The sequence below is a fragment of the Pygocentrus nattereri genome, chromosome 21 (genome assembly GCF_015220715.1).
Source record: "Pygocentrus nattereri isolate fPygNat1 chromosome 21, fPygNat1.pri, whole genome shotgun sequence".
NCBI lineage: Eukaryota > Metazoa > Chordata > Actinopteri > Characiformes > Serrasalmidae > Pygocentrus > Pygocentrus nattereri.
Genome location: NC_051231.1, coordinates 20,948,710 through 20,971,470, shown reverse-complemented (window position 1 = coordinate 20,971,470; position 22,761 = coordinate 20,948,710). Strand labels below are relative to the sequence as shown.

Below are 22,761 nucleotides of genomic sequence, written 5' to 3'. Positions count from 1 at the left end.
AAGGGTCGCCATGTTTTCTGTTCTTTTCTAAGCAACAAAACAAAACAAAAATTATTATACTGGCTGGGGTCAACATTGCTTGTTGTCTTGTGCTCTTGACCACAACATTTCACACTTTGTCCACTAAAAACGCAAAGCCTTTTCATACTTTTCCCCCCATTTAAAAAATTCCCAAATTCACACATTCCCAAATATCAACCACTAATAACAAAAACGTCTTTTTACCTTGAGAGATCCAGAGCCTGCTTGGTCAGACACAAAACTAACTGCATCAAAACTGATTTAGAAGGAATTTGTTGACTGTAACCACCACTATATCTAACATGATGTCAAAGATTTTAATAGATATTTATTTTTTCAGAGCAATACCACATGAATTTTTGGGATTAAAGCATATTTGTTCAATGTAAATACAATGTATATAGAATAGGGGCTAGTTGCTTTTACTATCTGACTAGTCAGAGTGACTGACCAATTCTCCTTACCGAATTTAAAAATGTGAGTTTTCTGAGCATCTGCTTTATTTTGTTAGTACCTTGCTAGTAGCAGCTTGGGTGGCAAAATCTAGTTTTAAGTGTCAGAATCTAGTGTGTATTGTAGAAACCACAAGCATTCAGGGTTACACAGACAGTTTGATGTAAACTGCATGCTAAAATCACCAGTCACAATCTCTCCTCTCACAGAGAAATTAAGCTGGCTGTAGTTATCCACACTGCCATACACTGGTTTTATCAGTCCAACAGATTTGTTTTTGATGATTTTATGTCAAGCTCTAATGTTGGTAGCATACAGCTGCATCAACATGCCTTTAAAGCAAGATTTAGGCCTTGTCACTGAACAAAGAAACATTCATGCAACGCCATTTTAAGAAGTTATTGCTGAATTAGAATAGAAGAAGAATTTACAACCATTTGTCACTGTGTTTGCACACTGTGAAATTAGACCTCTGCATTTAACCCATCCGTGCAGTGAAACACCTAGTGCTAGTGAACACACACACTAGGGGGCAGTGAGCACACTTGCCCGGAGCAGTGGGCAGCCCTATCCACGGTGCCCAGGGAGCAATTGGGGGTTAGGTGCCTTGCTCAAGGGCACTTCAGTCATGGACTGTCAGCCAAGGGGATCGAACCGGCAACCTTCTGGTCACAGGGCTGGTTCCTTGACCTCCAGCCCACGACTGCCCCCTAATTGATTTGGCGAGTTAAGGAGACTTTATTTAAGCACAGTCATGTACAGCTTAGAGTAGCATTTTTTTATTTATGTAATATTTCCACACTAATAAAGTACTTTAGGCTATTTAGCAGATCTCTCCTGTTTTGTCCTCTTGCTTGTTAACATCATAGCTGCATTTCAGGGACTGTTCTCAACCAGTTGCCTGCTGCCCAGAGTGAAGACTAGTGGATTTATCAGTCAGTGCCATCACTATTATACAATAAATATGTTTCTATTATTCTGGCCACAAATTCTGAATTTTAGCTGCAAGGTTCATTGGCCTGGTGGCCCAAAGGACCAGTATCTGTCTACCTCTGATTACTGGGGGTCAGTTGTATGGTACAGAAACAGCTGAAACAGACTCGGATTTAAAGTGTGGGCTTATGCCCTTAACAGAGAGAAAAAAAAAACAGGCCTGGTACCAAACATGATGTTTTTAGGTAGTTGTAAAATGTATAATGTATAAACAGCTTTAAATGGCTCACTTTTATGACGACAAGGCCCTTCTGCACCCCTCTGACCCTTCAAAGGCCAGATCAAAGGTCATCAACATTGGGTTTTTCCTTGAGTACAGCTTAAACACTCTGCTATACGTTGAGTAAAACAGCTACACCTTAGAAAAAAACCTGTGCAGACCTGCTAAAAGCTCCACCCTATCCCCGAGAGACCCATGCAGCCAGGGGCCAAAGCCTAAAACAGCACCTAGCGCTATAAACAGTTTCACATTCTTCACACGCTGAGGCAGCTCATGGAACACACCTGGAGTCTCATGTAACACGTTTTCCAATAATATCTGCCAATGGATACTCCATCGCTACTCTTTTACAGAAGATGAAATTCACGACATATACATATTTTAACAGATTCATTTCTAGGATTCTATTTTGTTTTATTTAGCTGCTTTAGCACATGGTCATTTTTAAATGTCAGCATTTTATGTTAGACCAAAAGGATCCTAAACAGAGAAAAACATATTTTACAAACGTCACTTCATATGTTGACAGATGCTGGTTGTAATTAGCTCCAAAGCAGGGATCCAGTTCTCTGTAGTACTTCCTAGGTACTTATTCCTATTCAAGTTGGTTTTGCTAGACTACTTTTACTTGAGTAAGTCCAGGCTATGCTATCTATCTCTGGAATAGCTACGTACATTCCATGCATTAACAACACCCAATCTCAAGGTGCACTGCATTTCTGAGTGTCTTCCCTGCTTCAAAACACTTGATGCAATTCATTGGCTCTTCTTGAAAATGGGTGTGGTAAGAACAGGGAAAACATTCAAATTTTCATACCAGGATCAGGACTAGGAAACAAACAAGCAGCATGACAGGTCTTCAGCATACACCAGCAAAACTTGTTTACGCAAAATAAAAAAAAGCTAAGCAGGGGTGGGCATTGTCTACTGCCTCTTCCCCTTGGCCACGTTTCACATTTTGGCCACTAAAAATGTATACTCAGTAACCCGAATGGCCACTTGCATTGGAGACATTTTTTGCTGTTCTTTTTCCCTTTCAACAAACCGTGACAGCTAGTATGATGGTGTGGTGACCATGGGGGTCTCCCATGCCAAGGTGAGCCATGCTGCATCATGGATGCTGTTTCACTGGCTTAAGTTTATTAATAGGCTGGCATTATAGGAGAAGCTATTATTACAGTAGCTAAACAGTACATAATCCACATCAGATAACGTCAGGGCTGACCACAATGACATATAGGACCATCACGGTCACTACAACTTTCTTTTTCAAAACAATGCAATGCAATTTTAATGCAAAATATTATAATAAGGTATAAAATTGCTCAAAGCAAAAGGATTTTTGTCAAAATTCAAGCTACAAGTCGTTTACCAGTTTGTTAGAATGACCCATATAAGATAAACTTGTTTCAAGTTTCAGTCTGGGCAATTCAGACTGTTCTGGCAACCTGAATGGCCAGTACAAAATGTTTATATCTGTCTACCCCTGCAGCCTAAAATAGTGCATACTGCATAGTGTGTACTATGAAATAGCACTAAGCCCCAGAAGTAGTAGAGCGTAGACAGCTACACTGCACATCTGAGTACATCCCAAAGCCAGTCCCCAGAGATCAGAATAGAATGTGACAGTGCATCCACTCCTCTGGCACACGCTGGCCCAAATACACACATACAGCCCACACTCACCCTCGTGTTTATGTGTATGACACCACAAGCTTAAATATAGACTAATGTGGTTTTGTCAGGATGCCAAACATGTTGTTTAATAGCCATTATTTTACACGATGAAATAATACTATCCTCACTTCACAACTCGCTACTACTATCATACACAACCCCCTCTTAGCATCACAGCACTCCACTGACAGAGCCCTGTCGCTGACTCTTCAACCCACCAAGCACCCAGCACTCACTCACCTTAAAGGCAAACTTGCGGCTGATGTTGTCCGAAGCCTGGACTGGCCCGATCTTGAAGCTGAGGAGAGGAAGGCTGCCCAAGACTACTTCTTCCTTGTCATCTGAATAGAGTAAAAATGGAAGAAAAACAAAAAGTAAACTTAGGGGCATGTAAACATAAAGAAAAATAAGAACAGGAATTTGCAAAGGACATCACTACCTACAGCACCATGAAAATATTCGATGAAATGCATCAAAAAATCTGGATTTCAATTGTCAACTGGCATTCCAGCATATGGTAATGTGACAATACTCCTCAACAGGCATAAAAGATTAGAATCTGAATCAGCCATGGACATTCCAGTGAAAAACAAATGTGAAATTTTTTTTTTTGTGGAATTTTCCACAAAATGCACAAAAAGGTGACAATTTCAAACATTAAATGCCATTCCAACCTACAGGAACATATATATATATATATATATATATACTGCTCAAAATGCATAAAAAAGACTAAATCAGCAGTGGATAATTCCAACCTACAGGATAAGAGGTTTGCTGTTATATACAAAAACACAGTTCCACAACAGTCACTGTCCGGTGAGAGCAGGTGCTCCTCTTAGCTGCAACGATGTAGTTAACAGATAATGGCAAAGCAAAATCCAAAGAAACTGTAGGTGAATCCCATAATAGATATCCATTTTAGTCCGACGGTCCAGGGCTAAGCGGCGGTAACAACAGCCTGAGAGTGACAGAGAGGAGAACAGAAAGAGGGGAGAACGAGTGAGGCACTTCGGCTGATTAAATAATGTAGCAGGTTGTTAATTTTTAAACGTGGGAGCGAGCAGGGCGGGTGGCCAAAAGGGCTTGTTCTTCTCCCTACTTCTCTCTCTCTCGCTCCCCAGGGCCGTGTGCTGCTGCTGCTGCTGCTGCTGCTGCTGCCGCTGTGGAAATGGGTGCTACTGAGAGAAGAGCGTGTGTCAGTGAGAATGAGCGAGAGAGCAAGTGAGAGAGAGGGGGTGGGGGTTGTTGTGCAGTATATGAGTAAGAAAAGCAAGAAAAGCAGTACAGGGAGAGAGACACATACAGACAAAGTGGACAGAGAGAGAGAGAGAGACAGAGAGAGAGAGGGAGAGAGAGGGAGAGAGAGATAACTATCAGCCGTGTGACTCAGTGTTGCAGGAATTCTGGATTGCAGCCAACTGTACTTTACCTGCTCCAGCTATCAGTACACAAAGCCAGTACTCAATCACACGCACACACGCACACACACACACACACACACACACACGTGAGTGTAAACAAAAACGCCCAGCTCACTCAAACACACAGACAGACAGCGTCAGTTTTTGTATAGTGGCAGTACAAGACCAAATAGAGTGGGGTCCAAAAGTCTGAGACCACTAGGGAAAATGTTTCTTTTCTGCCTTTCTGATGCATTTCTAATTTAATATACAGTATTTCATTACAGATTGTATGATCAGTACTTTTCACATTTTAGTGAAAAGTAGAACTGAAATTTTAACATGCATTTAACATGCAACTTACCCATGCCATGGCCACTAACACACCCCCATACCATCAGAGATGCTGGCTTTTGAACTTTCCACTGATAACAATACGGACAGTCCTTTTCCTCTTTGGCCCGGAGGACACAACGTCCATGATTTCCAAAAACAATTTGAAATGTGGACACTTTTCCACTTTGCATCAGTCCATCTCAGATGAGCTCGGGCCCAGAGAAGCCGGCTGCTTTTCTGGGTGTTGTTGATATATGGCTTTCGCTTTGCATGGCAGAGTTTTAACTTGCACTTGTAGATGGAGCGACGAACTGTGTTCAATGACAATGGTTTCCTGAAGTGTTCCTGAGAACATGTGGTAATATCCGTCACAGAATGATGTCGGTTTTTAATGCAGTGCTGCCTGAGGGATCGAAGGTCATGGGCATTCAATGTTGGCTTTCTGCCTTGCTGCTTACTTGCAGAGATTTCTCCAGATTCTCTGATCTTTTGATGATATTATGGACTGTAGATGATGAAATCCCTAAATTCCTTGCAATTGCACATTGAGAAACGCTGTTCTTAAACTGTTGGACTATTTGCATTCCTACCATTACATGGATTTGTTAAATTCCATCATCAGCACATCTGATTTAATTTAATGAAGGGCTGATTAGCTGAAGCAGGTACTGTATGGTCAACTTTAAATCTCAAAGGCATTGCATAGGGATCCAATATATCACAAGCCACTGCTGGGGCACTTTATACCCCTCTAGTTGACTCTTGGAACTGGGCATGGTCACTTTAAGCTCATATGAAGCTACTTCAGAGCACACCGTCGTGTTTCCAATGCTTTTCTATGGCATTTCAGCAAGCTGTCTCTGTGTAATCGAACGCCTGTGTCAGCAATGGGGGCACCTTAAAGTAGCTAAAGGCACTATAAGTATCTACACTGTTTGTCCATTTTATCAGCTACCCTTACCATATAAGTGCAGTAGTATCTAAGGATCTTTTGTAAAAAGGACTTGCACAAAAACAAAAAACAACACACAAAAGGCAGGCAGAAAAACAATGAACTAAAGCACAAAAAATAAATAGTAAAAAGCATTCTATAATTTATGATGCTGCACTCGCCATTACATTGTAACTGAAGAGACGAACACACAAAACCTCAGGCGCGACATAAATACAAACAGCAGTCCGAAGGAAAAGGAGACAATTATTAGTTCAGGTACAGAAAATCGTCCGGTTGTGTCAGTTGAAAGATAACAGCAACCTGCCTAGGGGAAAAAAATGTTTATTGTGCTTAAGCAGTTCACGCCCTTGGAGACCGCAGGACTGCTTCACACACACTCTTTTACACATGCATTCCTCAAATTATAGACCTTGTGTCACACTGACGCTTCAGCACATGCAGTCCACACACCTGTTACTTAAACAAGCATACGCACGGGTCTACACGCTATTTCATTTGATGATGTGTCAAGGAACCAATCACTACAATGACAGCAGTTTAAAAAGAAACAACAGGAAGTCATTCAAACAATTCAAACTCATTTAATCCCTTAACGTTTCCAGCTGGCATGTTCAGGCGTCGGCTACTCAATCCTCCGTTCACTAATTTCATTTCCAGCCAAGCCAGAAATTAAATACAGATACTGTATATATAAAAGATATTTCAGAGGACATCAGATGTAAGATAATCCACTTGCATAAGGAAAGGGAAAGCCAAAGGAAAAAAAAGTTTCCGATACAAAGATACAAAGAAATGGGACTCCTAACAACCATGCAAGACCTGATAGACCACCAAAACGGGCACCATCTGATCACCAAACAGTATTTAAAGCTTTTGTCTTGAAGAGATAGTAGAAAATCAACAACTCAGCATTATGGGTTTGAAAGGATGTGTATCTGTCTAGACAAATCCATTACTGAGAAAGGGAAAAACACACACACACAAAAAAAAAGCTGCTGACTTTCTCAGAATAATGGGACCGACCACTCCAGTTCCTCAGATCTCAACATCATTGGATGTGTTTGGGATTACTTGGATCATGAAAAACAACCAACTTCTAAGACTAAAATTTGGCGGTGTGAAAAAATGTCAAGCAAGTCTGTCAGAAAGAATGGAATCTGTAATAAAAAAAACTGTGGACTGTGGAAACTGTGGAAAACTGTTATTATATACATATGTTTTTGAGAATTCTGTGTAATTTTCTGCTGTTTTCTGCTTCCTGAAACTGAAAAAATAACTTAAATGTAGCATAAACATTCCAAGCCATTTTATTAAATAACTAGATGTACTACTATCCAATCTGCCTGGGTCATTCTGGATTACAAAAATGTGTGCATAAATTCTGGATCCACTGGCAGGTCCTGACCATTTAAAGGTCTAACATATCCACATAATCACATCCTAACAATGTCTTTACAGTTGTTCAACAACAGATATGAATGCATTCTGTCAGTTGGTTGCATATGGGCGTAACAAGGGAGTTCCCTACCAAATCCAATGGTAGTAAGTCTTGCTACACCACAATTAAGTAATGTACTTATTAGGAGTCAAGGTGCAGGTTGAAATGGTGAGCAGAGAAATTCCATAAATGAAACAAAGGCAAAGTAAAACCACACAAGAAGTGATAAACCTGACAGAACAAACTGGACAAACACTGAAAAACAGAGAGTAAAAAACAAACAATGCAATGAGGGAAAACATCAAATCATCAACAATGCACAGAGGAGGACAAAGACAAAACAATGGATACATAAGCACAGACACCTAACGAGACACAGCTGCAGGGTGATGATTACAAGGAGGGGTTTCAGTGTACACAGGTTGACATACATGATATGGGGTGAGAGTCAAGGAAACAAGGACACAAGAATAGCAAGGCAGAAAACAGCATGACCTGGTCCATGACAAATTAACGCCTTCATTTTCGGAATAACCTAAATATCAGTGCACTATTCATCTAGCGCTGTTGTCAAGACCACTTGAGACAAGTCCGAGGCAAGACCAAGTTCTGGGCACATTAAGTCTGAGTCAAGAACAAGACTCTGTAGTAGGAAAGTATGAGTCAAGACCGAGACCAGATTAAGAAAAGCAGAAATGTGGAAATGGCGTAAATTAATTTGTAGAAAAGTGTACATTCATCATCTTTCATCATACCTGACATGTTATTAATAACTGTTTAAAATGTATTTTTTAAGTATTAAATAATATGCAGCCTAAAACAAAACCATATACAGTCATTTTTCTTATTGGATGAAAACAAATTAATAATAAAATTCTGCTATGCCCACAGGGAACATCTGAATTTTGAATTTTAATTTCATTTAATCGTTAGAGCAATGTTACATAAATTATAACTGTTTCATACATTGAGCTGTAGACTATGAACAAGCTAACACCACCTGTCTGTCTGCATTATGTTGGCCAGATTAAACTCAATATTTACACCCTAACAGGCGTGTGGGCTGTTTTGACTTTCTACAACAAGTTTAGGCTCCAGGAGCTTGCCAGATACCCAATACTCCTTTTTCAAAGACCAGGAGAAGACCAGGTCATGCTGAACAGCTAAACATTGACACTGATCTGAGATCAGCTTGTGACACATGTCAACGGCTGAGATTTGAGGAGTCATCAGACATAACAAGCATGACTCAGGGCAACCTTTCCAAGACTAGGCCTAATGACCAACACTCAGTCATTACTGGCAATCTGTTCTTCACATCTTTCAGGGCTATTTCATCTCAGATTAACAATTCCTGTTCCCTCTCTCTCTCTCTCTCTTGCTGGCATATCTGCAGTGACAAACCAACGCAGCCCATTTTTCAATGACTCCTCACTGCAAGAATGGCAGGCGAGGCGTTAAATTGCTCCATCACACATTCTCCCTATGCCTTTTCCACAACACAGCTGGAGAGAGGGAAGCGGGGTGATAAGGCGATGCTGGGCGATCTGAATCCAAATGCTGCTCCACTGCCAGGAAATTAAAGCAGCCGAAAGGAGACGGCACAGACGACAGCCAAACGCTCTGTTTTCACTGAATGTGATTCCAAATAAATGACCAGCGTGTCCTGGGAAGCCATTGAACTGAGGAAGGAAAGGAGACTGTGGGCTCCTGCAGTGAGTTTCCTCTACCATTGAGGGCACTTTAGTTGTATAATTAAATAACTTCCTTAAGGCATAGTTTGTAAAGTCTGTTGAAGAAGTTGTGCAGTCAAAGATAAACCGAATTCAGATTTAAATGATTTCACTTATTGTGAAGTCTTAAGTTGGACTTAAGTTGGACTTAAGTGAAGTCCAACTGCATTTCATTAAACTGTGTTTTCAAATATTTCATTAAAAATAAAAAAATATGGGTAACAGTAAAGCACAATGTGATGGTACTAAGCCAGACTGATATACCTATACTTTAATTGCAATGTACACTAAATTACTCATTTCTGAAGGGTACAAGTGCTTCAGAGTCATCTACACTTACCTTGTATCTATGCTCTCTGTCTCTATTATCAGCTTCACTTAGCATATAGGTGCACTCATTGGTCAGGATTCCTACAGGACCAGCACAGAGCAGGTATTATTTGAGTGGTGGATCATTCTCAGTACTGCAGGTAAAGTCAGAGACAGTAGGTCATCTGTCGCTGTACAGTTTGTGTTGATCATCCTCTAGTCCTTCATCAGTGGTCAATGGATGCACAGGATCTACAGAACGCTTTGGGTTGGATATTGTTGGTTGGTGGCCTATTCTCAGACCAGCAGTAACACTAAAATAAAACACTTTAAAAACTCCAGCAACACTGCTGTGTGTGATCCACTTGTATCAGTGCAACACACACTAACACACCAGTCAGGGTTTTGGGGGTTCTGACCATTGAAGTACAGGATAAAAGGGAGCTAACAAAGTATGCAGAGAAACAGATGGACTACATTGGTACATTGGACTAATTGCAGAATTACAAAGTGCAAAATGATACAAAATTATAAATAGAGCTGATAAAATGAGTGTAGACACATGGAAGTGTACACTGAAGTGTCCAGTCGGTGTATATGAAGGCTGGACTAGTAAATATGATCACAAAATGCTACAGTTGCCGGAAAAAAAAGCATGTAAATACATTCAAACCTATACTTTGGCATAACGTTATAAAAAGGATATCAAAGAAGTAAGCCAACAACAGAGCTGCAAAGGCAATAATCACAGTTTTGGAAAAGGCAACTGACAGAGAACCTTTTAACAGCCTGCTAAGTCACATTAAATAATATATACATGCAATGTTTATTCCCTTTAACTGTTGGAATCTACTGGATTATTATGGCACATTAATATACCTATGGTAGAGTATATTTTCTGTCTCTGCAGGTTTTCTGTAGGGCAACACACCTGGCACATTTTTGAGGAAAACTTTTTGTACAGCTTAAGTGTCTGGAAGGGTCAAATGAGTTGGAAATTCATCAAAATACTTCATGTTTTTGATAGGCCTAATAACATACAGGTTGCTGAAGCACTATCTAACTCTGTTTCATTTTTGATCCTTTTATATTATATTATAGGACTTTTTGGTATCGATGCCAAGACATTAATATCTAGGCTGTATTATTTAAATGTGTAAGCACAGGTGTTCAGTACAGTCTGAAAAAGGTACTTACACACAGTCTTTTACTGTGATGTCCAAGAGATTCCCTCTCAACCCAGTCTGCAGTGGATAGTGAGTATAACTGCTAAAATTCCTTTAACGAGGCCACTGACTGGGCCAGACTGGGAATTAAAGGGCAGAGGAAGTGTACTGGCTCTGATCTCCACCAGAGAGGAGAGAGGAGGGGCAGAATGGACAATTAGCCAGAGAGACTGAGGCAAAGTCAACAGGGTTGAATCATGCAGTCACCACAGGCCTCACTGGACTCCCACGCATAATTAAGCCTGCTTAGCTGCAGAAAGAAACAGTAGAGCGAGGGAGCAAGGCCCGACCCGGCAAAGAACCATTAATGGACCCATTAGTGGTCCATGATTAGTTTGCAGCCTTGGACAAAATTGCTGTATGTGAATCCAAAACAGGTACGGTGGTACTCTAGAAGCTGCTATCTATTCAGTAATATGAATGGGCCCATTCCCTACATGTTTCTTGTATTTTGCTCTTTTTCCTGTGTGAGTCTATGTATCAACAGTCAAAAATTATTTTTACATGACGATTTTCCAACCTCACTTTATCCCTCAGAAATAAGCAGATGCATTACTTGGCCTTTAAGAATGCTCAGTTCTTACTGTCTGCTTTATATCAAGCCTCATTCAAAAAGCAATCCGAGTTGAAATACTCCTTATTAACTTTACATGAATGTTCAGGGCCAAACTGTTATAGGCTGAATAGGTGAATATACGTACGGTAAATGTAATTCAAATCAGGCTGATTTTCCAGCTTAATTTTGACAAATGGACAATATGAACAGGGAATGAATGGTATGTCCTAAATGTTCATGTATTACATAGAACTTTTTGAAAAGAGTAAAATTAAAAAAAGCAAAAAAGTGAGGAAAATTGGATTATTTAATATATCTTTGCTTTCACATGAAAATGGTAATTCCAAAATGATAACAGGAGAGAGAAAAATATGAGCTAAAATTAATTGTGGACCATTTCTATTGGTCCATCTGTCAGCAACCTGTCATTTTCAAAGAGTAAAATAATAAAATCATAGAAAATGACAATGTGTAACATAATATTGGCTACCACAATGACCAGTAAAAGTGAGGTTGCCACAGTGATGTTATGGATCACACAATCTGTCTAGCTAACAAACATTCACCTCCATGGCTAACAGTCGGGCAACATGCACTGTACACGCTGTTCTCTCTGACTGAAAAGCATGAACCCTTCCATAAACACACACACACACACACACACACACACACACACACCATGCTGGCGTATTTCCAGTGACACAGTCCTATGTGAACACGTACATAACAGAGGCGAAAGCTATGGTAGATTTTTGAGCATGCAGAATGTAGCCTGTAGTCCACCATCCCCCTGTTCTCCCAACCTATAAAGCCCCATGGTATGCATGCACACAGGCAGCCAGGGGTCAGGGGTCAGCTCCTCTCCCTCTATCAAAACCAGGATCAAATGCATAGGATTCCTCCCATGGGGCAATACAGGTGCACAAAGCCAAGCATGAGTTCAAACAGCCTGTGGCTACCCTGAGAAAAGCATATTCCCACAAGTCTGAGAGGAATGCTCATGTGTTTTTTTTTTCAACCTAATTCCTACATGCAACATCTGTAGGATGACTCTAGGGTACTGTCAGATTACTGTGGTCAATATAACATGTTTCCCATAAAAATAAATAAAAAACTTTCAAAATATTCAATACATATTCAAAACATATATTTAACAGACAACTGCACAGAAACCTCAACAACTACATATCTCATATTTTGCAATATTTCAATATTTAGTGTGTCCACCTGTTGCCTTTAATACAGCTTCCATTCTTTTTTAAAAGACAATTTTTTTTTGAGAAATCTGTAGGGATATTTTTCCACATCCAAAACAGTTCAGTCCTAGAAGTTGGTTGCATTTTCTTCTTCTCACAATCCAAATAATCCCAAATGCATTCAATGATGCTGAGGTCTGGTGGTGGTCAGTCCATTGTCATGAGAACACCAGCAGCTTGTTTGTTTGATTTGTGAATTTTCTTTTATTTTTCTATTTCCTTTTCTCAGTAATAGCTTCTTGACAGCCACATGATTCTTGTGGAATTGATTTTCATTTGAAAAGCTTTAAATATTGTTTATCTGGTGGTGACAGCTTTGGTCTACCAGACGTAACCCAAAATATCTCCTAAAAAATAAAAAATACTTGTACTTAAAGCTGCACTATGCCAGTTTTGGGATTTTGGAGACCTCTCTGGTGGAAAGGTGGAAATGCATGCAACAAGTGGAAGAACATTTTGTAACATTGGTTGTGCTTTAGACCCCTTCTCTGAACAGATGGATCTAATAAATGTGAGCACATTTGTTCACATATTATAAGTGAGCTTACAGTCAACAAGTGTTCTGTTCTTTTCTAGGTACAGACAGACATTTACAGATTAAGTTGAAAAATGATGGAATATTCCTTTAACAATCTCTGAGGTCAACAGAAAGAAACAGCGAGATGAAAAAAAACAACTGAACTGTAAGAATCCTTCAGTCTTTTCTCCCTATGATACTGACATAACTACATCAATAGTGGGTTATGGAATGATGTAGGCAGGCTTATAATGGACAAACAGCTCATCAGGCTCATGGCTTTGAAATGGATGAGTAGAAATGAGTTTTTGACTCGGATGCTATAGAGTTACGAGCTCTGAATGAGGAGGAACAGGCTGCATATGAAAACAATACAGAGCGGCAGACTGGAGTGAGCACAGCAGGAAGCAGAAGTATGATCTGCTCTCAGCCTCGAGGGAGTAAGAGACACTCAGGACATCTCTCAAATGCCCATTACTTCACATACTATTGCCATAAATATCAGCCTGCCACATAGGCACACACCTATTGTGAGAATCTGTATGAGAGTTTTCCACTGACCTGTGGAATCCTGTAGCTAAATATTGCTGGGCCTACCTATAAATCTAACTTTAACTCTTAACCTTTAAACAGCAGACTCTTAAGGCTTCTTGTTTTAAATTTCATGAGGCTATTATGAAACTACAGCATTGTAAAATCAGAGATCACTCTTTTGTTTACATAGTCTTCTGTCCAAACTGCTATGAGGTACAAGTTACTCATTTTTCAAAATCTTTTATTCTTCCATCATTCCAGTCTTAAAACCAACATGTTCTAGCTATGTTCTCCCAACACAAGCTGTTCCCAAGTCTGTCACTTACACCACATGCCTATTCAAACAGGCATTTCACACAAGCAACTACCCAAACACACCTTAGCTACCCCAGACTTTCTCTCTCATGTCCATCTGAAAAGGATAAAGGAGCTATTTCTAAGGAGATTAGAAATAAGACAGACTTTAAAAACTTTTTAAAAATACAGAAAAAATTGGGCTCACCATCATGCAAGACCTGACAGACAACCAAAACTGTCGCCATCAGATGAACAGCACTAAAGCTTTCTCTTTCTGAGAGATCATGAGATTTCACAGGAGTTTTTAGGACCTACGTCCTACGTCTAAACATAGGAATGTTATACAAAAAGGAAAGGATGCACACATTTTAATAAAAAAATAATGCACTGCTTTAGTCAGTGTATGTACACACACACACACACACACACACACACACACACACACACAGCACACTTATTTTTATTTTCAAATCCAATTACCTAATACCTGTCAAGAGTAAAGACAATACATTTTCATTACTTTTTCAATTCTTTTTTTGAACCATACAAAAGCAATCAGCATTATTTAGTTACATAATCACAAGTTTACAGATAAACTGATGACAGAAATCATAAATTAACTTTACATTTGTGCTTGGCACCATGAACTGTTGTGCTTTCGTTTTAGCTCAGACAAATATAAACCACAGGCTCATCATCTAAGCACATATGGCTCTAAAAAAGGACACTTTAGGCTGTGAATGCAGATAATAGAACAAGACAGTGATAGAAACAGAGACAGAGAAAGAGAGAGAGATGAGGGCACAGCAGGGGCTCTGGTGCCTGAGCAAGTGAATGCAGTTCGACAGTCAGAGAGGATGATGGTGACTCGAGGCGAGGGTGGGCGAGTGAGAATAACAGAGAAAAAGAGAGCTGGGGAAGGCCGGCATTCAGCCGATATGCAATATCACAACCCGCAGACAGACCCCTCAAACGCCCACACTCTACAGGCCCACCTCATTCACTAGAAGTGCACCACCAAGTGGTGCTTTAAAATACTTCATTGAAAATACTGTAAAGTGGAAAACTGGAAGGTACAATCTACTCATAACTCAAATGTGTGAGAAGAGGTGCTATCTACAGTGTTAAATTACAGTAGTCTCACATAAAGCCTTGTTATGGTCATATTTGTTGCCTTGTGCAAAGGAATTACTTGCTAAACTCAAGCATCCGGACCACTAGGGGTCACTAATGTGCCCGCTAGCAAAAACATCACTCCTCACTAACCCCCCATCCCCCCGCCCCCCCAAAAACATATATACACAAACAACACTGCTATATTCTCAACATATCTCTGATTTTTGCATCATATTTCATATTATGCCCTCATTTTTGCAGAACTATAAGTTGACACCATATTCACAGGTTTTTTTTTAAGTAGCTGAATACAGAATATGCTGCCCTAAATGTACTGAGTAGCAGATTCTGTTCCTGAAAGCATAACGCATTTAGAGCACTTTTATAACTTAATTACAATACATATTGATAGGACACATGAGGAAAAATGTTCCTACTGCTCCTCACAGATATTGGTTAGTAGTTATTCCTCTGTTATTGTTATTCCTTTGTTAAAGCATCATTTCTGCATTATTAAAACACCAAGATGCAAACAGTCAATCAATGTGTATTGATGTAAAATGCTCCATTCTAAAGAAACCTACTGAGTCAGAATTGCTCACCGTGGTGGTGATAGGAACCAGACGTCTTAAGAGTTTAAAGGCTCTAAAGCATTTCCTTCACAGACAGTTACTACATGAAATGGTTATGAATATGTTGCCTGAAGCCTGAGACACTGTTTGACAATTTTTCGAAAAAGTTTTGGAAAGCATATTTTAAAAATACCCTCATGGCGAAGAGGTACGTTCAGGGCATTCTAAGGCAAAATAGTCCCTAGTAAAGCTACTTTTGTGTGGATTTGCTACTATTTCATCATGACTAACACTACATATAAAAACATAGGAGATGCATGTGGGTAAAATGGGTAAAAATGTTTCTGTTGACATTGTGACGCCTGGTTCCTACCACAACCACTGTAATGAAAAGAGTCAGTGAGTTTATCTACAATGAGCCATTTCACATCAGACCATTCTGAGTGACTGCTTACATCTCAAAGACGGAACTATTGGTGGAATTCCCCTGGAATTCAATTTCCATTTGAATGAAGTTCTAAAATTCTCAGCACTTTTTCGCATCATCTGTTTCAGTCCTCTGCTGCTCTGTCTCAGCAAAAGTGCGTCATTTTTTGGTAAACGCACCTCATGAAAACTATATATTCATATTTTCATGAGTTGTCAGAAACCTCATTATAACTGTATTTTTCTTTTTTGAAATTCAAATTGCCCCACTTTTGCTAAACGTGCCATACTACAAGGAGATTCACTTGAAAGAGGCCCCGAATATTCTGTAATAACTCTCGTTGGGATGAAGCAATCTTAACAAAACAATGTGCAATGTGCTCCTCAGTATATGGAGCTTCAAACAAGCTGGGATGCCCCTGCGTCAGAGTGATGAGGCACCAGACAGCTGTCACAACGTTTAACCTCTTTAATGCTTACTAATGTTCAGGAACATGGAGCTCCACGTTGAAATGTGTAAACGGAAACCGAAATCACTTCCAGCATCGCATGTAATGCAATCGATTACATACACATATGGTTCATATCGCTTCATCCTAACGGGAGTTACAACAGAATATTTACATGAATCTTCCTGTAAAAACACTAAGTTAAATAATATGTTCTATAAACAATAAGAAATATAATAAAATCTTGCAAATTTGACCATAAAGTTAGTATAACATCTGTTTAAATAAGCTAGGCTGTAAAACTGTCTAGTTAATTATGCTAGTCACTTGGTTATTATATCAATCATATTACATATTACATAATCATATTACAGTTTATTGGTAACATTACAGGTAATGTTAGCTACTTATACTACCTATAATAGCTACTTGCTTTCAGCCTCAATATCAAAGCGTGAATTAAAGTTGTTAGCTCACTATCAAACTTTCTTTTGATGATGATATGGCTTCAGCCATCATAAAGTGGATGGAATCACACAGCATGACTACTAGCAGGTTACTATTGGGGTTACGATGCTAATACAGTTGGGACTGCTCCTCCGTCTCTTCAGTGTCAAATGCTGAGGGAAGCCTGCTCGATATTGTCCAAGGTCTAAGAAACTAAGAGTCCAACGTACAGAGCAAACTAACAACTTTAAAGCATAGTTGTAAAGGATCTGGTTAAAGCTGTGAGAGAGGAATCTGGCTTCCTATTCTCCAGCTTGTTTTGCAAATTTTACGTTCCAACTTAACTGGTGCTGCAGGTACATTCTGGCACCTGTACAAGCTGTAGCATTTAAGGTGGAACAGAACACTTGATTAAGATGCTGGCAAATGTGAAGCCAACTTCAGCCTTGTTTAAGACGAACATAAAACATGACTGTTGACAGTTTGACTCCTTGGAAAGAGCATGAAAAGTGCCGACAATCCCTTCAAAACATGATACATGTTACTTGCACGTAGTCCGCCATTTTCTTGCCTGTTGCTGCGTTGTCATTGATCATCATAAATAAACTAGTCAGTAAATGCAGACAGAAGCTGGGTTATTTTTATAGACATAAGTCCTGTTTCCCCATGCACGCCAGAAAAAGACTAGTTGAAGCAACTTTACTATCAGTGCTGGACTATGGTGACGTTATCTATAAATATGCTCCATCCAGCTCTCTCAAATTACTGGACCCAGTGCATCACTCTGCCCTGAGGTTCATCACTGGAGATCCGTACAGAACTCACCACTGTGAGCTGTATGCGAAAGTTGGGTGGCCCTCTTTAACGGTACGAAGGGAAACACATTGGTTGATTTTTATTTATAAGACACTCTCCGGTCATTTGCCAGAATATATCACTTCATTGATGAATACAAATAACAGTAATTATCAGACTTGCTCTAGTAATTGGATCAGCTGCCAGGTACCAAGAGTTTTTACTCTGGGAAAATCTGCTTTTAGTCACAGTGCACCAGTGAGCTGGAATTCACTACAGGAAACACTAAAACTCAGCTCACTAGTGTCACTCAGTCATTTTAAACTTTTAATATCAAACCTCCTACAGACAGCCTGTACCTGTTATACTTAATCATATTTATTCGTAACTTTTATTTTTGTGTTAGTTCTCCTTAGTTTTTTATCTCTTTTTATTTATTTATTTCCTCTCATTTTATTTTAAGTTTTTTTTTTATCATTACTTTTTTAATTTGTGATATTGTACTATTACCTTACTAATTTCTTAGCTATTTTTGATCATTTAAATCTCAAGTTCTATTTTTTATCTACTTTTATCTTTTATTCACTGTTATTTTAAATTTTCTTTTAATTTAAAATGATTAAATGTAGTTATTATTTTCTTTGTCATGTCAATCCCTGTTTTTGTAAATGCTCGGCTACATTGAAAATGAGGGTTGCCCTCAATGTACTTCCGAGTCAAAATAAAGGTTGACTGATTGATTGATGTATATTTTAGGGGTGAAAATATGAATTTGTTAAGATTCTTCCATAACAGTCTAGGACTTTAAAATTGGCCCAATTTATTGCCCTCTTCTGTCAATGCAGGACTTGTCTTGGAAGAAGTAAACAACGGTGTGTGAAGTTCACAGTATAGGAAACAAAGTTTCCTATTATTTTATGGCATCTTTAGCATGTTAGTAGTGCACTGATTTTAACATAATTAATATATGCCTTTTTTAGCTGCTTTTGTTATGTAGCAGGTAAGCATTCTCAGCTCACAAATAACTTGCTAATTATCAAATTATTGCAAAGGAGCAATGCTATACCAGCTGTTTATTGTAGCTTTAGTTAAGGTTGTCATGATCATAGAATTTTAGCTGACGATTAACTGTTATATAAATAATTGTGATTAATGATTTAATAGTCTGCACTTTTTCATTGTATTTAATTATTCATATATAAGCCTTAAGTAGCAAAATTGGCAAACTGGCCATGTTACTTTCCAGCTATGTTTACTTAGTAGTTGAAACAATCAATCAATACTGCATGCACACTCACACAAATGTCTACAGTAACAAAGAATTGCATAGAGCTACATGTTCACTCACAAGAGTGAAAACATTAGCAAAAAGGCATATTCCATGTTAGAATTTTAACATTAGAATTAGCTACATAGCTAACAAATAAACAAACATTACTCAGTGCTGCCCTCTAGATATGTTAGAGCACCAATTAGAACAACATACCCCATTTGTTTGTTACAGCATGATGTGACTGTGAAAAATTACTGCAGTCAGCTTAAACAACTGCAATCATCTCAAATAGTTGTGATCATCTTAAATAACTGTGATTAGGCGATTATGTAATACCTGTTGCAAGCCTAGTTTAAGCGCCCTCATGTAGTAAATACTCACTGACCACTTTATTAGAAATACCTGTCTTGGTGTTAGGCATCCTCTACCCCTTTATCACTGGTCAGTCTGTGACAACAAAACCACTCTTGGTTGGATATTTTTCAGTTCAGGCATGCTCAGTGTCACTGCTGTGTAGAAAATGGTCCCCTATCCAAAACGTGTTCTGTAAACAAAAACTGACCAAGGATGAATAGTAGCTGACAAATTGTGCATGTGATTATCAAACCTATATAGTTATTATATGGACAAGATAAGTAGCCCCCATAAAGTGACCTGTGAGTGGAAGTACAAGCATCTTGCTTCCAATAAAAAGGACAATAAATATATATCATAATAAATACTGTTATAATAATTTTGAGAGATAACATTTAACGTCATATCACCCAGGAGCTGTGTCTCAGTAGCTGAAAGATGGCTGCAGCTGCTGGACAGCAGATGTGTAATGACCAGAAAAGAGCTAGCACAGGGGCCAGAGCTCAGTCCACTTTGGGATTGGTCAAGGAACAAGAGTGGAAACACTGGGATTGGTGGTGAAGAAGGGGGTGGAGCTGCCTGCCATCTGTCACAGCAGTTTCCTCCATTCCTGAACTGTTAATGTGACCTTCACACACACACACACCGCCACCATCAACAATCCAGATGATTCTCTGGTGTGTATGATGGATGTGTGGAGACAGGTGTGACCAATCCATGCATCAAAGCCTTTGACAAAACTCTTTTGACAAAAAGACGTTGTGGTCATAAATGCTCTTCGCAAAACACACATGCCTTGTCAGGCATGAAATTAGCCACAAAATTGGCTAAGTGCTTTCCACTTTCAAGTACCATATCTTTTGCACCCTTATGATACAAGCATGAATCATAGCAATTCAAAAGCTCCAGCCATCTTTGGAAGCAAAGTGGGCACTGCATGTTCTCAGTCACATAATAACCTATGAAATGGCACAAAAGTTGCAATTATGCAATTATAATGAAATGACTTATGGTTCTGTACTTTTGATGGATGCTATACATGCAGTATTTTTTATGTAAGTCATGAAAGTCAGAGACTGCACTTCATATATACAACCCCAATTCCAATAAAGTTGGGACGTTGTGTAAAACATAAATAAAAACAGAATACGATGATTTGCAAATCCTTTTCAACCTATATTCAATTGAATACACTGCAAAGACAAGATATTTAATGTTCAAACAGATAAAGTTTATTGTTTTTTGCAAATATTCACTCATTTTGAATTTGATGCCTGCAACACATTCCAAAGAAGTTGGGACAGGGGCATGTTTACCACTGTGTTACATCACCTTTCCTTTTAACAACACTCAATAAGCGTTTGGCAACTGAGGACACTAATTGTTGAAGCTTTGTAGGTGGAATTCTTTCCCATTCTTGCTCGATGTACAACTTCAATTGATCAACAGTCCGGGGTCTCCGTTGTCGTATTTTATGCTACATAATGTGCCACACATTTTCAATGGGAGGCAGGTCTGGACTGCAGGCAGGCCATGTACCTTTCAGTATTAATGGTGCCTTCACAGATGTGCAAGTTACCCACACCAGGGGCAATAACACACCCCCACACCATCAGAGATGCTGGCTTTTGAACTTTGCACTGATAACAGTCTGGACAGTCCTTTTCCTCTTTGGCCCAGAGGACATGACCTCCATGATTTCCAAAAACAATTTGAAATATGGACTCGTCAGACCACAGGACACTTTTCCACTTTGCGTCAGTCCATCTCAGATGAGTTCAGGCCCAGAGAAGCCGGTGGTGTTTCTGGGTGTTGTTGATATATGGCTTTCGCTTTGCATGGCAGAGTTTTAATTTGCACTTGTAGTTGGAGCGACGAACTGTGTTCACTGACAATGGTTTTCTGAATTTTTCCCGAGCCCATGTGGTAATATCTGTTACAGAATGATGTGGGTTTTTAATGCAGCGCCGTCTGAGGGATAGAAGGTCACGGGCATTCAATGTTGGCTTTCTGCCTTGCCGCTTACTTGCAGAGAGTTCTCCAGATTCTCTGAATCTTTTGATGATATTATGGACTGTAGATGATGAAATCTCTAAATTCCTTGCAATTGCGCATTGAGAAACGCTGTTCTTAAACTGTTGGACTATTTGCTCACGCAGTTGTTTACAAAGTGGTGAACCTCGCCCCATCCTTTCAGGGATGCTCCCATTATACCCAATCATGACACTCACCCATTTCCAATTAACCTGTTCACCTGTGGAATGTTCCAAACAGGTGTTTTTTGAGCATTCCTCAACTTTCCCAGTTCTCAACTTCTTTGGAACGTGTTGCAGGCATCAAATTCAAAATCAGTGAATATTTGCAGAAAAAAATAAAGTTTATCAGTTTGAACATTAAATATCTTGTCTTTGTAGTGTATTCAATTGAATATAAGTTGAAAAGGATCTGCAAATCATCGTATTCTGTTTTTATTTATGTTTTACACAATGTCCCAACTTCATTTGAATTGGTGTTGTACAATTTCCAGCCAAAACTGCCATTACGTAGATGTTATTCTTTTCAGGAGCTATTTCAGTGGGTATCAAAATGAAAATAACCCTTTTGCATAAGGAAAAGAAAAATAAGTGAAAAAAATGGGAGTTTGGATATCTGAAAATGATAAAAAGTTATAGAGAAACTGGTACTCCTAACAACCAAGACCTGGTAGACCACCACAACTGTCACCACTTGATAAACAGACCTTAAAGCTTTGATCTTTGAGAGACAGAAAAAATCAAGCATATTCAGATCTGAAAAAAATTGTTTCCTTCCATCTTTCCACAGTGAGAAGACAACTCAACACTGTGGGTCAGAAAGGATGTGCAGCTGTCAAGATGCCTTTACTTAGAAAAGGAAATAGACAAATAGGAAGAAAGTTTGCAAATCAAACAAAAAAGCTGCTAATATTCTCAGAACAATGGATTACCTCTGCATTATAGAATGTGTTTGTGATTACTTGGATTGTGAGAAGCAGTAAATACAACAAACTTCTAAGACTGAACTTTGGAGGTGTGGATAAGCATCTCTGCAGAACAATGGAAGCTGTAATAAAGGCAAAAGTGGACACACTAAACACTCAAAAAATCTTTTATATTTAGTTGTTGAGAGTGTTGTGTAATTTTCTGTTACATGCATTTTAACTGCTTTTTCCCTGATGCTAAAAAATAAATTACTCACAGTTAAACACCATTTAAAATGTGGCTTCTGACGTTTGCAGTGTACTGTATATTCAAATCTAGGTGCTTACCACCTGAACTGAACCTGATGGGGCCTGACAAAATCTTGGATTTTTCTGCTCTCTGTATCAAGCAAGCGCATTCAAAAGACCTAATGGCGCAGACTAAACATGCAATGCTTCTTTTAGGC

General features: G+C 39.1%; 1 protein-coding gene across 12 annotated transcripts in view; it reads right to left on the bottom strand.

Annotated features, from left to right (window-relative positions):
- plekha6 (pleckstrin homology domain containing, family A member 6) overlaps nucleotides 1–22,761 on the bottom strand; it is a 161,565-nt gene that overhangs the window by 37,645 nt on the left and 101,159 nt on the right. For 9 of the 12 annotated variants that reach the window (XM_017694703.2, XM_017694697.2, XM_017694694.2 and 6 more), the window contains one exon: nucleotides 3,605–3,705. In XM_017694703.2, coding sequence (XP_017550192.1) covers nucleotides 3,605–3,705 — 101 coding nt within the window. Of the gene's footprint in view, nucleotides 1–3,604; nucleotides 3,706–4,126; nucleotides 4,605–22,761 lie in introns of those variants that run through there. The other 3 variants (XM_037532462.1, XM_037532460.1, XM_037532461.1) reach the window with 2 other exon arrangements.